We start from the raw sequence: 15,036 nt of genomic DNA, 5'->3' as shown, positions 1-15,036 counted from the left end.
TCTGACAGCATGGTTGCTCTTTATCAATTATCTCTTCTTTATCAGATGTCACATACTGGATAATTTGATTTGATCCATCTGATACTGAATCTGATGTTTCTTTCCTTATATCCGGAGGTAACCCTGTCAATTGTTCTGGCCACTGATCTTGTAATCCCTTATAAGATTGCTCCATGATGACAGTAAAGTAATATGAATGAATGACCTTGGTTTTACTGTTACAAAACCTTTCATTAATTATTAACATGTTTTTATAATTAAAGTACATAACAGTACTTAAATAAAAATGTGAAAAATGCATAAATGGAAAAATAAGAATGCAAAATGTGCAATTTCAAAGATATAGAAAGTAAAAATACAAAATGAAAATACACATATACAAAATGTAAATGCCTGTATGAAAAGGTGTTACTTAAGAGTGATCATCTTAGGACAGATTTCATTGAACACAAAAGCTTCAGTAAATCAAACAAAACTTTTACATGTAGGGGACAACTTTCAGTCCTAACTTCAACAAAACTTTACATATAGGGAATAACTTTCCCATTTTCTTCTATAAGACCAAGTTAGTTTATCAGCTTATGGGCCATATTGCTTGTATGGACTGCAGCTTCTTCCATTCATTCTGGTGTTCTTCATCTCCTATGTCAATTCTTGGAGTTGATCATTTCCTTGTGAGAGAACATTTGTGTTCAAAAAGTTTTTGGACAAGATCTTCATGTATGTTGCAACTCTTTTTCAGTTTGGTGACCCTGCTATCCACTCTTGGGGTGTTTCCTATACCAGCATTTTGAAAGGCTTGACTGACCTTCTGGAAGTCTTCATGTATGGTTTCCATTTTGGTGCTCAATTTATCGTTTTCAATCTTCAAATGACGTATTTGAGCTTCAAACCTCAGCAAATCTTCTTCTCTCTGGGCGCCCCTACTGATATTCTTACCTTTGAAGACTTTTGGTATTAATCTAGCAGGACCCTTGGTTACCAAACTAGGTCGATCATTTACCATAAATTGTAAGGTTCCATGATCCAAAAACTTTGGACTCGACGTTTGAAGGCAAGACAATTCTCGATGGATGTCCTTGAGCTCCGGCATGATATTCACAGTGAACGTTGATGTATACCAATTTGGATACGGAGGTTGGAACGGTTTTATATAATATGGATCCACTTCTCGTGCTTCAAGTAGCTTTTCATATAACTCTTATATGATATAGGTATAGCATCAATATGAGAACCGCCTTTTGTCTTGGATTGAACCTGAGTTTTAGATATCGGGAGCATACTAAACTTCGATGATTTCAGGTTACATGATTTCTTCTCTTCTCTGAGAGCTTTTACAATTTGTCATCATTTCTTGGTATCTCCAGATGACTTGTGAATACGGATGATGATTGTCTGTAACTTCTCCAATTGATTAGGATCAGAAGTCCCTTGCATATTTGAGATTGCAGGGTTATGTTCATTAAGCTTTCTCTCTTTCTGTGCAGGAAATCTTCTCTTTTGGCCAAAACAGATATTCTATCCATCATTTTGGACACCTGCTCTTATTTCTCGTATCTCCTTTTGCTCTTCAATGGGCATACAATCTTTGGGTGCATAGCTCTTCTCTATCTTCAGAGTTCCCTCAGGATGTCTTTTCTTGGCCGTGTCATATTTTGTTCGATCATAAACTTTTTGTCCATTTATGATTTCTTTCTAATTTGATGAACAGTCTTTTCAGTTAACACCTTTTGGTCATGATCATGCAATGCAAACAAAAGAAAATAATTTAAACAAATTAGAGCAAAAATAACATACATGGGAAAATAAGAAAAAAAATAAAATGGTTAATACCAACTAATTGAAAGAAAATATTTATTTATCATGGTATATAATAAATCCTAACCTCATGCTTTCTAGTTCTATGCTTTGTTTGGAAAAAAATAACCTAATCGCATGATTTCTAGTTCGCATGATTTATTCAGGGAGAAAGAATAATAATAAATTAAAAGCTAGAGCTTATTTCTCCTTTGTGTACACCTATGAACAAAGGTCAGTACTGTCTTAGATTAGGTGAATTTCTAGGGTTTATTATATGCAGGTTTTCAGTTCTAGGAGTAAAGGTACTCGAATTGTACTGTTAGTGCCCCTTAGGCTGCCAACCCTCAATCCTAGTCCACACAGACTTAAGCGGATCGAGTTCAAGTCGAGAGGACACATTTCTCATGCCTGACACGGAGAATAAATTCTCACGAAGACATAGAGCATATGAACCCTGAAAGTTACTTGCTAGGTCTGACACGGAGAATAAATTCTCACGAAGACGTCGCTTTCACTCCCACTTAAAAGGACAACTCAATTATAGAGCTTTATGTTATGCAATGCAAGTGTTGTGTGTGAGGAGAAATATTCAAATCTATAACAAACAAATAAATAATGAAATTTAATACTTGAAAATAAAATAATAAATATAATAAATATATGAAAATAATAAATAAAAAAATTGAAAAGAAAAATTAAATAAATGATTTTTTTAATTTCTAATTAGTAGAGCAATTTATAATTGATTTTAAAAGTTTGACAACTGAGTCCCCAGCGGAGTCGCCAAGTCGTAACCGGTTTTCGTCCGGGCACGAAATATTAACTTTATGGGAAAAGTAATGTGAATAAATGTTTTTTTTTACATAATTGGGAGTCGCCATCGGCCTTTTGGGTCAGGTAGGTCGAATACCTAAAAAATATCTTTTAAAAGAGTTTTTAAGAAAACATCAATTAAAAGATAAACTGATCTGCGTTTTAACCAAAAATTTGTCTTTTTAATAATAAAAAGGGATTCGTTGTCGGTTACGTTTAGGGAAGGATTAGCACCCCTACAACGCCCAAATTGGTACTTTTTAATTTATTGTCTCTATTATTAAAAAAAAATTCAAAATATATTAATTTAAATTATATTATTTCAAAATTAAAAAAATATTTAAAAATATCGGGAAAAGAACTTCTAGGTGCCTTAAGACAGCTCTTTTCTTTAATATTAAATAATAAATGACAAACATTTTTTATGACAAAAATTTATTTTAATATAGTAAGATATTTATTTATTCAAAAATATCAGAAATGGTTCTAGGTATCTTAAGATAGCTCTCTTCTTTGATATTAATAAATAAAAATATTAAAATTTTAATATTTTAAATAAACTAAATATAATTTTTTATAATATTAATTATTTAAAATACCAGAATAGGACATCCAGTTATATTAGGACTGCCCTTTTTTTTTGATATCGAAAATAATAAACATTATTATTTAAAAAAAATATATATATATTATATGACTAAGATAATAATAATAATTAAAGCAATAATTAAGATATAAAGTAATAACAAAATAAAGTAAAAAATTATAAATTATAAAATTAGATAATTAGATAATTTATATAAAATATCAAAAAATATTTAAATGTAAGAGGTTTTAAAGTACTAGAGTGCGACCGTACCTCCGGCAATAAGTATATTTTATAGCGGTCACTGACCAAACAGGAAATTCAAACCACGTGTAGTAATGTTTGTTTTATGACTTTTCCTTGTTTAAAAGAATATTTCAAAAAGAATAATATTCAACTATGATTGTTCAAATTGGTCTGCATGACCAGATACATGCATGTTTTGTCATTTTCATTCGTTGGAATATCACCATAAATTTTAATCGGACAACAAGCCTATGACCATAGCTTATATAAATTCAAATAAAATCATGGGTCAATTACATATTTAATCGTTGAATTATCACTCTAGTTTATTTTAGTCGTCTAAATATTTTTTTCAACATATATCTACATTAGATTTTGGTTTTGTTTTGCTCACATGATATTAAAAAATAATGGTGATGTTAATGTGTCATCGTAAAATAAGTATGTCATCATTGAAAAATAGAAAAAATATCATGTCAACGGTTTTGTTATTTTTTAACAGTGGATGATCAAAACGTAACGTTAAATATAATTTTAAAAGAAAAAATGGGTGACCATCACGAAATTAAAATAATAATTGGGTGGCTAAATATATAATTTACCTTAAAATCCTTTTATAGGTATGCTATACTATTAATTTGACCTTTCCAGTCAAAGAGCACTGACAAGCAATAGTTCCATTAATCTAGTTTAATTGTTTTGAAGATTGAACTTTAATTTATATTTATATCCAAATAATAAACTTGTAACTTAATTGATTTATTCAATTATGTAACTTAACTTACTTCGTTTATTATAATATAGAAAGTTTGAATTTCAATATTATGTTAGTATTTTTTATACAATGCTTAGTTTATATATAGCAACTTAAAACTTTTAAATTAGATAATATTATGTATTTGAGAAGATTTGAAGAAACATCCTCATGGATGTTGCAATAATAATCATATTAAATAAATGGGTAAAGTACACAAATAGTCCTGATTATAGGATATTATTTTGTTGAGTCTATCGACTATTAAAAATTATAAAATGATTCCTCGACTATTTAAGAGTTGCTTTGTTAAGTCATTCGACTATTAAAAGTTATAAAATATTTGCCTGACTATTCATTTTGTTTTAGACTCGTCATTTTCTGTTAAAAGGTAACGATCGTCTGAGCCGGACGTTAAAATGTTGACTGAGATATGATAGTCGTTTTAGATTATGAGATCATTTTATCATATATCATCCAGCTGGTTGACGTTCAACTCAGATTGTCGTAAGTTTTTTTAAAGGAAAAGGACGAGTTTGGAACATATTGAATAGTTGAGTGCCAGTTTTGTAACTTTTAATAGTTAAGGAACTCAACAAAGCAACTCCCAATAATCGGAGTTCATTTGTACCTTTTAATAGTCGGATGACTCAAAACATTATCCTATAGTCAATAGACCATTGTGTACTTCACCCTAATTAAATTAAGACTCGATCAACTTATATTAGTAGGGGTAAACATTCAATTAATTAGTGAAAATTTGAGTAGATTAAGTTAAAAATTTTATTTATTTTTCTAGTGGAGATGAATCAAATAAAACTTTCCCGGAATCTTTTTCTACCACTTTATCTTCATAGAGAATTATTTTTAAACCTTCGGTGGCCGCAATTTAAAGTAATCTTTTTTTTCTTAGTCATAAAATGAATTTTATCAATAAAAAAAGGTACATGATCACCAAGACCTATCCTTCCCTCCGAGTTTAAGGACAAAGAAGATTTATATATATATATTGATCAGAGTTTGACTTGTGACCCTAATAAATACAATTATGAAATCAATTTATCTATATTAAACTCTTGTAATTGCAGTAACATAGACCGAGCTTTGAAAAGCATAGTGAAATAGTTGAAACTTGATGGAACATATTATAATATACTTAATCAATACATTATAAGTTAGACATGAAATTCAATGAATCATAGTATGTTATTTCATAACATTTCATAAATAGGTGTTTATATATTCAAACCTAACAAGAGCATTCAATGAATCATAGATAAAATAATAATAAAATCTTAATGTTCAAAGTTTGAGCAAATCTTATGAAGATCTAAATTTAAAGTACTCACATGCTATTTTACGATTGGATCATGTTAAATATAAATATAATAGTAAATGGTTTGATAGCAATATCTTCATAAGTGCCCAAATTACTTTATTCCCCGACCAAATCATTAAAAAGTCGTCCAATATTCTTGACATACAATTAAACGGGCAATAAAACAAGTTAAATAATCTAACTTATTTGTTCTACCAATTTCTTTTATTTATAATACATTACGTGCCGTTTACGCTACTAGCATGGGACAAACGGCATGGCTGCCTAGCCGTCGGGCCGCCATTATCTTTAAGCTTCTCCTGCTTTCCTCCAACCTTTACAAAAAACTCATTTTTTTTTCTCACTCTTAATCCGCTCTTCTCTTTATACACTGCATGGTGTATTAAAGTACGAACCAGTCTCCCTGAATCCATCCATCGTTTTCTATCCGAGTTTCTTCGCCTCTATATGTCTTTCAAGATGGAAAATTTCGAGGGTTCATTTCCATCATCCATGCCCTTGTCGTTAAACCTCACGGATTCCCTTGGTTATGGTGACAGAGGTAATGGGATATCGGGATTAATGGCGGCGGCCGGAGTTCCTGGTCATGAAAACAAGGGATTAGGCACTGAGAGTGGAGTGAAAATAGGTAAGACGATGAAGACGAGATATGTTTTCCAAACCAGAAGCCAAGTTGATATACTTGACGATGGCTATAGATGGAGAAAATATGGTCAGAAGGTTGTCAAGAACAACAAATTTCCAAGGTATGTTAACACTCTTATATATTTCTAAATTTAATTACAATATATTGTTTAAAATATGTGATAGTATTAAACAAGAATCCTAATTTCTTGTTTATTATCTTTAATTTATCAGCTAATTACACAGTGATAGTATTACTTGTTAGCTAAAAGTATGTTGTATATTTAGTCGGTCAAAGAAGTTATTCATTTTTATTCTCTCATAAATTTAAATTAGTTAGGAATATCTTTTTACCCTAGAGCCTCTTTTCCTTTCATTTTAAATTAGTTAGGAATTTTCAAAGTCATTTAATTTATTAAATAATATTACAAATTTTATTGATACATGTAAAAAATATAAAAATATATTTATCATAAATAGTTAGAGATATTTGCTTGAATTATAATCAACGAGTATCGTAACATTATAAATAATTATATTGAAATTTGAATAGAAATTCAAATAAATATACTCGATTCAACTCGAGTTAAATTTTTTTTTAATAAAATTTAAATGATAAAATAGTATTTGTAAATTTTATAAACCCAATATTTATTCACTCGACTCGATCAAATATTTATCTCTCTAATTGAAGTGACATCAATTATTGCTATATTGCATTTTAGTTCGAACTCGGCATTAAGTTGATTGTTTCCGCACGTACTGCAAAAAAAAAAGATGTGTACAACTAAGATGTGTTTTACGGGATGTTATACAGTGCTACACTTTTAATATATAGTTAAAAAAGGTGTTATCGATTTTGTTATTATTTAAATATTAAAATCGGTAAAAAAATTATCTAAAACATTATTATTTCTACCTAAACATCAATGTTTTTTAACATTTTCGGTAAAGTGTCCAACAATAACAAAATCGGTAGAAAAAAATAACAAAACCAGTAAAGCGCCCAATAATAACAAAACCGGTAGAAATAATAATGTTTCTGGTAATTTTTTACCGGTTTTGTTATTTAAATAATAACAAAATCGATAACGTATTTTTTTAATAGTATATTAAGGCTGCCGCACCTTATCATTTCCCGTGTTTTACTCCCTGGTTTGTTTGGTTGTTAATAATATACATTATTTTGTTTCTGCAGAAGTTATTATCGATGTACACACCAAGGATGCAACGTGAAAAAACAAGTTCAAAGATTAACTAAAGACGAAGGAATCGTTGAGACAACCTACGAAGGCATGCATTCGCATCCTATCCAGAAACCCAATGACAACTTTGAGCATATCTTGAGCCAAATGCAAATTTACACTTCATCCATTTAATTAACACCACCGTGTTTTATTTTATTTTTTACCCTAAACTGTCTATAAATTATAAAATAATTATGCATTATTAGATTTAAACCATTGATTCAAATCATATTTTAGATCATTTCTTGTAATGAAAGATCGAATAGTAATAAAGTAATTAGAATATGTATTGTCAAGAGTTGATTCGCGTATACAACTCTTGTCAAGAGTTCTTTTGTTCTCGTATCCCATAGGTTTTTTATTTCTCTAGTGGGCTTGTCAAAATGGATTTCAAATTGAGTCCAAAAGCTTTTTCTTTTTGTGTTTATGATCGGTTATTTATTGAATTGAAAAGCATTTTGAAAAATATTGTCAAAGTGTGAGAAAAATATGATTTATTAATTAAATTCATCTTTTAATTAAGTAATTCTAATGATAATAAGAAATACTATTCTCTTTAAATTCAAATAATTGTATATGTAAAATGTATATTATTAATAATGTTGATTGGTAAAATAGTCAACAACCTTAGAAGGTGATCGGATAGCTATCTGAGCCATGAGAGAAACAGTTCGGGAGTTGTTAGGGTTTAGAATATTGCTTTTTAGTATCTCTCGTGTGGTTATTTATAATGTCTCGATCTTGGTCTTGTTTAAGAGTTGTTATGTCATCGGTCTTGATTAGCTGCTCGAAATTAATTTTGATTAGTTATTTTGAGAGACAACATGACAAATACTGATTGATAGTTTAGATCTATCATATCATCAATCTTGACTGTTTTAAGAGATGATGATTCAGATTAGAATATAGCACGTATTTGTGCATAATCTTTCTAATTACACTAAAATAGGTTCGCGTGAGTGATAGATGATTAACACGGTCGCTTGTATATTCATTATACACATGGATAATATTGAGATTCTCGGGTTCTATCAATTCGTAAAATAATAACAAATAATTGAAGAAATTTTATACAAATATTATTTTATAATTATAGCAAACTAATAGGGATGAGAGAGTCGCATTACATCAACCGATTTGGAGGCCAGCGGCACTCTAGTCAGTTTCCCGCCAATTTCCCATATACTCTCAACCTTTTGGCGCGCTTTTGTACTTTTCCCTTAATTTTTTTTTTTGAAAGAAAGGGAAAAAGAAAAACGTCGTTTGTAATCTCAGTAATCGGAATTATACACAGAAAAAGATCGAAGAAATGGAAGTAGTTCAATCTCATAGGAAATTCAGTTCCAACAATGTCAACGTTTCCACTCTTCCTCTCTACCGATACGCACCTCCCCTCGAAGTACGTCTCGAAGATTTCGAGCTCTTCGCCATGGGTCGCCTCCGAGGTACCCTATTTTCATCGGTTATTATTTTTCTAGTCCTTTAATTTGTCAAGGGAACAAAAACCGCCTCGTACGGATATTTTAGGTTTTGCTTTAATATCTATTGTTCACTGGTTTGTTACCGACGAAACGTTAAAGAATAGGGATCCAGAATATCAGGTTTCAGTTTTATGACAGTTCCAAAAATAAATATAGTTAATTTCATGATTAAAGGTTCAATGTTTCAGCTCTATCAAAGTCTCATATTTGATTTTTTGTGTTATCTCATTGTTTTAATTGCTCGATACAGTTCTTAAAGGTATCTCAGATGGATTGGGCCGTGGAAAGAAACCTGAAGAAATGGAAAAATTGGTAACACTATTGACTATGTTCACATTTCTTTGTAACAATTGAATTGTTTTCCTCGCCAGTTTCACATACTGGTTTTGCTCAGGTAGCGGATCTTGGAAAGCAAATATGAGACATCCACAAGCAAACGAGGAAGCAAACAAGGATGTTATATCACACTTTGTTCTACGACTTGTGTACTGTAGAACGTAAGATCATGCTATTTTGATGTCTTTTCTGCTTTATTCTTCTCTAATTATTAAATTAATTACCATTATTATTCTTTTTCTTGCTATGATTAGAGAGGAGTTAAGAAAATGGTTTTTTCCATGGAGACTACACTCTTTCGCTACCGTTTTCGCTTTGAAAGCTCTGAGGCACAGGTAGCACATGTCATTATTTTTGGTGTTGGGTTTTCTTGTTTTCAAGCATATGTTAATTGCTTGTATGCTGATGTCATAGAGGGCATTGATGTCTGAGTTTAAGCTTCCCTACAAGGCAGTCAGCAATGCAGAATTTGAGGTAGTTTTTCTTAACTGTTTTCTACTTCCCTTGAGCTATTTGTTTTCAGCAAGATGCAATTGCTTGAACCTTATTACATTAGTACATATGAGGCCTTTTTATTTTCTCTAGATTTTGAGTTCCTAGTAACCCGAGCTATTTGTTTTTTTTTATCGGCAGAGTGTGAAGGATAAGTTGGGCCAAGTTGCACGCTCTATGGGTCAGACTTTAGCTGCTGGTATGAGATTACTGTCTGGCTTCTATGTCCATTTTCTACATGGAAGGCACAAATTTATCTGTCTTATTACATCACTTCTTATTTTGCAGTCATTTTATCATGCATATGACCTTTAAATTTTATTCTATCGCCGGGAAACCTCTCATATGACTGCTATGTTCAGTTACAAGCATGCTTGACCAAATTTTTTGAAAACTAACAGAAAAAAAATAAGTTTAACATGTTATCTGATGTTTATATTTTCTCTATTTTAAGTACTCGGAATCTCTCTCCTGTGATGTCCATTGTGAAGCATGAGCGTTCATATCCTTGATTGAGCTTATCACTAGTTGTTATATTAACCTGCCTGTTAGGTTTTTGAATGAGGATGTTTCAAAGACATCCGATTGATTTTTTGCTCCAGAATGTCCTCAATAATTAGTTTTCCTTTTATTTTTGCAGTTGATGCAATATTCTACAAGGTACTACTGTGCTTTCTTGATTCTTCTTCATTTCAAACAAAAAGCAGTGGTAGCTTTCCCTTGTGAAAAGGAATTGATTTGCTACTTGAAGTCATCTCCTGTAGCCATGTGTTAATATTATGTAATTATTTATTTCAATTGTACCAAAAATACGTATATAGATTGCACTGGCCACTTACCTGTATTAGCAAGCACATGGATTGAAAAATAAAGGGGTCATGATTAAACAGTGTTAAATATAATTATCATTCTAGGTTGGTGATGTGTGGTTCAGAGAGAACACTGATGGTCCCGTGTTAGTCTTCGTAGGCAGGGTTAATCATAGCGTAAAAATCTGATTTGGTTTCTAGATTTAACTGGCTTATTTGTGCATGCTTCCACCCTATGAAGGTTCCCTTTGAAGAAGTTCCAGAACTTGTGGCTGGTCGTCGAGTGTTTATATACAAAGGGCATGCTTATGTTGCAATGAATCAGGTAGTAACTTTCTTTTAATCTTACCTAAAAAAAATTAATATCATCAACCCGTATCAGTATTCATACTTGCTATCCCCCTTTTTCCATTTAATCTTTTCAGGTGGTTTCTCTTGTAGTCACACAATTCGAAGTTATCTATCAAAGGCACTCATTTTAACAAACAGGTTTCTTCTTTGTCCATTAAGTTCTCCAGAATGTTGCCTTATATTCATTTGTGAACATCTGCATTGGTCTTTGTCAAGCATCGAGTATGTCTATCAAAGGCATACATAAATGCACAAAGACACCATGCTATAGGTTATCTATCAAAGGTACTCATTTTCTGCAAGCAAGATTGCAAATTGAAACTTGGTTAACACCATGAAATTCGTATAAGTACCTTAAATACCAGCATGGAGCTCCTGAAATCCATCTTATTAATTAATTTAATTTCTCTTTGATGAACATATTAATATTCTTAAAAGGTAAAGGAAGTATGTATCACAACCAAGTTGCTGCTGTTGAACATCATTTCCGTTTCTGTTTTGAAATTTCTGCTTTGTTCATTCGAATTTCATGGTGTTAACCAAGTTTCAATATGCAATCTTGCTTGCAGAAAATGGACGTCTACTGTTAGAGAACAGGAGAAGGATCGCCTGGCTCCAGTAAGAATTGGAATGTGAACCTTGTTATTGAAATATCATTTTGTTTGATTTTGAATGTTTTCTTTTTCTACCTGATTTGTTGTTTAGATTGTGGAAGCACTATGCACAAGTTATCTGGGTGCTGATTACTCTCAGGTACTTATATATCATTGTATCAGCTCATCTAATAGCCTGATTATAGCTGTTTTGTGTATAAGATCATTTTTTCTGAACTTGATTGTTTGTATATTTTAGCCAAGTGAAGTTGGGGAGATATCTGTTAAGGACATTGATCATATTGCTAAGACTTCATTTCCTCTCTGTATGCGTCACTTATTTGAAAAGGTAAGAAATTGATTTTGAAATAGGGTTAGCATTATTTTTTGTCTCTTTGTTTTATAATAAAATAATTCGTCTATATCTTTTACTTTTCAGGTCAGAGAGGATCATCATTTAAAGCATGGTGGAAGGATGCAATTAGGTCTTTTCTTGAAGGTTGTACTTTACTAACATGATTTGTCTTCAGTATAGTTGCCTGTAACAGTAGCATTATAAAGATCTTTCCCATGGAAATCAGGCAATGGCAGGGTACACCAGTCTCATTGTTGGATATGCATTAATTCTCGTGTTCAGACATTTTCTTTGTGTTTTTTTATACCAATTGATAATAGGTGAAGAGGTTCAACTTCAATTAAATTTCAGTGCAAACTCTAAACCTGATTGATATGAGGGTCAATATTAGCGGCTGTAAATATTGCATGCTGATAAATCATGAAGCTTTTAGTTCTTTCCTCTTTCTCATGATTCTGTCGTTGTTCTCCATTCCCTCTGCTCAGGGTGTTGGGCTGAAGCTTGATGATGCCTTGGCATTTTGGAAATCTGAGTTTGCATCAAAGGTAAGTGGTTTGCTGAACAGGTATTTATTGTTGTATGTATAGTGCTGCAGAAGTATGCTGTTTACCTTGTGGTTTTCATTATTTTCTAACTATTTGGTTTATATTCTCAATTCCAGGACTTAAATTAATGTCTTTTCATTGATTCCTCTTAAATTTCATCTCTAACCATGTGATCCCCCCCTCCTGATACTAAATATCTGAATATTGTGATACTTTATTTGGTTTTATCATTTTGTAGATTTCAATGCTTTGTTTCTTGCTGCCCATTCAGTGGAATACTGGATAATTAACACTAAATTAGTTCTTACAGGTTAGTCCCGAGAGATTTGACAAGGAATACGCATACAATATACGCCATAATTATGGAAGAGAAGGGAAGAGAACAGTAAGATATCATCTTATCCGTATGTAAAAGTGTGCCGTGTCTCAAATTTGGATTACTAAATGTATTTCATATCACATCAGAAAAATGTAAATTTTTTTACAGGCTCTTGGATTTTTGGCCCCCTTTTTTTCTCTGTTTTTGGAACTTGAGGTTGGCTTGTAATCTCTTCTAATCATAATAATTTGACGGTTATTGCAGGATTATACACCTTATTCCTGTCAAAGATTATCTCGTCAACTCCTGGAGTAGGAGATCATCATGGTTGCCCCTATAGGCATTTCAGGTCAATATTGTTACTAGCTTTCTTTATTAAGGAGAGTTTGCTAGGCTTCGTTTTGGGTGTTGTTCCTCTTGGAAAACTGCAGATAGTGTCCTTGGATTTAGCTATACTAGTTTGGTTATTCCTGATAAAATAGATCCGGGACAACAACATATAACAAATAGGTTTAGGCATGAATTTGTTTAATTTTAATAAATTTATCAGTCCTATTGCAGATGTGTGATTGTTGTTGATAACACAGCTTAAGCAATTATTATATAGGCATCTTCACTCTATTTTACACATAATATTGCTTACTATTTTCACACGACAGTGAGGAGAATTTAAGGGCTGCACTTGTAAGAATGGGAGTAAGCAGTCGTGCAGTAGAGGATGTAATGGACAAAGTGCGCAATAGGCATTATCAGGTCATAAGATTGTCTTTTAACCACTACGAGGTGTTTTCTGTAAAATGGTTTATTTCGTGGAAAATCATAATTGTGAGCAATGATGAAAATGTGTGCAGTTAGCTTGTACCTTAACTTTTGAAGCTGTTCATGGTTCATCTTGCGATACCGGTATCAATCATCCAAACCAATATTTCATTGACAGCCAAAGGATCCTGCAATCAAAGGTAGACGGTATACACTTTAATATGAGTGTTTGGGAGCACTTTGTGGGTCTGATTACTTTTGTGTAACCCCCCTTTTTCCCTTTCAATGCTAGAATGGTACTGTGGCATAAGGAGACACTTTCAGGCAACGGTTGGAAACTCGGAATCACATATTTTGCACTTTATAAGGCAGGTTAGAGGAACCGTAATGCTTGTTTAATTACTAAACTGAACTGGATAATGTTTTTAATTTGTGAAGTTAGTACATCTTCATTCTAGAAATCCCATCTGTTAGAGTTCATTGTGCCGTCGCCTAAGATGCAGAATATGGCATTATGTTAATATTAAAGAAAAGAGGCTGCCTTGTTACCCAAATTGTGTAAAAGAATTTATATATTGATTTTTGTTTGCGGTGTTGCTGTGAGGTTCTAATTTAGTTTTAAGAAGTGGCCAATGGAGGAGCCTTTAATCAACGACCATGAAAATGGTGGTTGATCTTCTCTATTTTGATCTTGATTTGGTCACGGGGCGTGCCTGACCTATGGAATCTAGGCCACGAAGGGTAAAACAAACACTGAATATTGCATTATTTGGGACACTGTTAATCTTATTATTAATATTCTGCAGTTGAAAAAAGTTGCCAAGTGTTCAGCTTTGCAATGGATGAGCCTTTATGTTCTCTTTGGTTGGTTGAAGGTTAGTTGTGAAGGTCTCTCTCATTACACAATGCTTTTAATTTACTTTTGCCGTACACATAAATATTTGCCATTTGGCAGGCAGTAGCTTTCTGCCTCACATGATAACTATCCAATTATTTATATCATATTACTTTATTAAATTATTATAGTTAGATTAGATTGTTTTAAAGTATTTATGCTTGATTTGGAAGGTGAAGTTAAGTTCCTAAACCGTTAAATGAACAAAGTTCTTTGGATCACCCAAATAAAGTATTTTATCGCAATAATTTTCCACGCCCTACACAAAGTACACCCATAGGTTTGTTTTGTTGATTTGTTTAGGAAAGGCGGACTAATATACGACGTTACCGGATATATTAAAAGATATTTGATAAATTCGATTTAGTGTTATCGGAAATATCGATTAATCATGTAATAAGTGAAAATCATTAAGAAATATTAAAAAATTTGGCAACCTGCAAACATAGCTTGTCGGTTTGTGTCGATACTTTATAAAAATGTATTGATCCATAACAATATAACAGGTAAAAAAAATAACAAAATCAGTTTATAAATGATAAAACAGGTAAAACGTTACCGGATATATTGAAAGTGTCGATATTTTATAAAAATGTATCGATCCATAACAAATAACAGGTAAAAAATGATAAAATTGGTCTATAAATGACAAAACAGGTAAAGCGTTATCGGATATATTAAAAGTGTCGATA

At 31.9% G+C, this 15,036-nt stretch overlaps 1 protein-coding gene and 1 pseudogene across 1 annotated transcript; both read left to right on the top strand.

The window, feature by feature from the left end:
• Positions 1–5,982: 5,982 nt before the first annotated feature.
• On the top strand, positions 5,983–7,569 carry LOC120215080 (probable WRKY transcription factor 75). Its single transcript, XM_039212859.1, has 2 exons — positions 5,983–6,284; positions 7,361–7,569. Exons 1-2 carry the CDS (start codon positions 5,986–5,988, stop codon positions 7,539–7,541), a joined length of 480 nt encoding a protein of 159 aa, XP_039068790.1. The 5' UTR covers positions 5,983–5,985; the 3' UTR covers positions 7,542–7,569.
• A 1,040-nt stretch (positions 7,570–8,609) lies between these two features.
• On the top strand, positions 8,610–13,992 carry LOC120215062 (annotated as a pseudogene).
• The last annotated feature ends 1,044 nt before the right edge of the window (positions 13,993–15,036 follow it).

This window comes from Hibiscus syriacus, unplaced genomic scaffold (genome assembly GCF_006381635.1).
Source record: "Hibiscus syriacus cultivar Baekdansim isolate YM2019G1 unplaced genomic scaffold, ASM638163v2 tig00110114_pilon, whole genome shotgun sequence".
Lineage (NCBI taxonomy): Eukaryota > Viridiplantae > Streptophyta > Magnoliopsida > Malvales > Malvaceae > Hibiscus > Hibiscus syriacus.
This window is presented reverse-complemented; position numbering and strand designations above follow the sequence as displayed.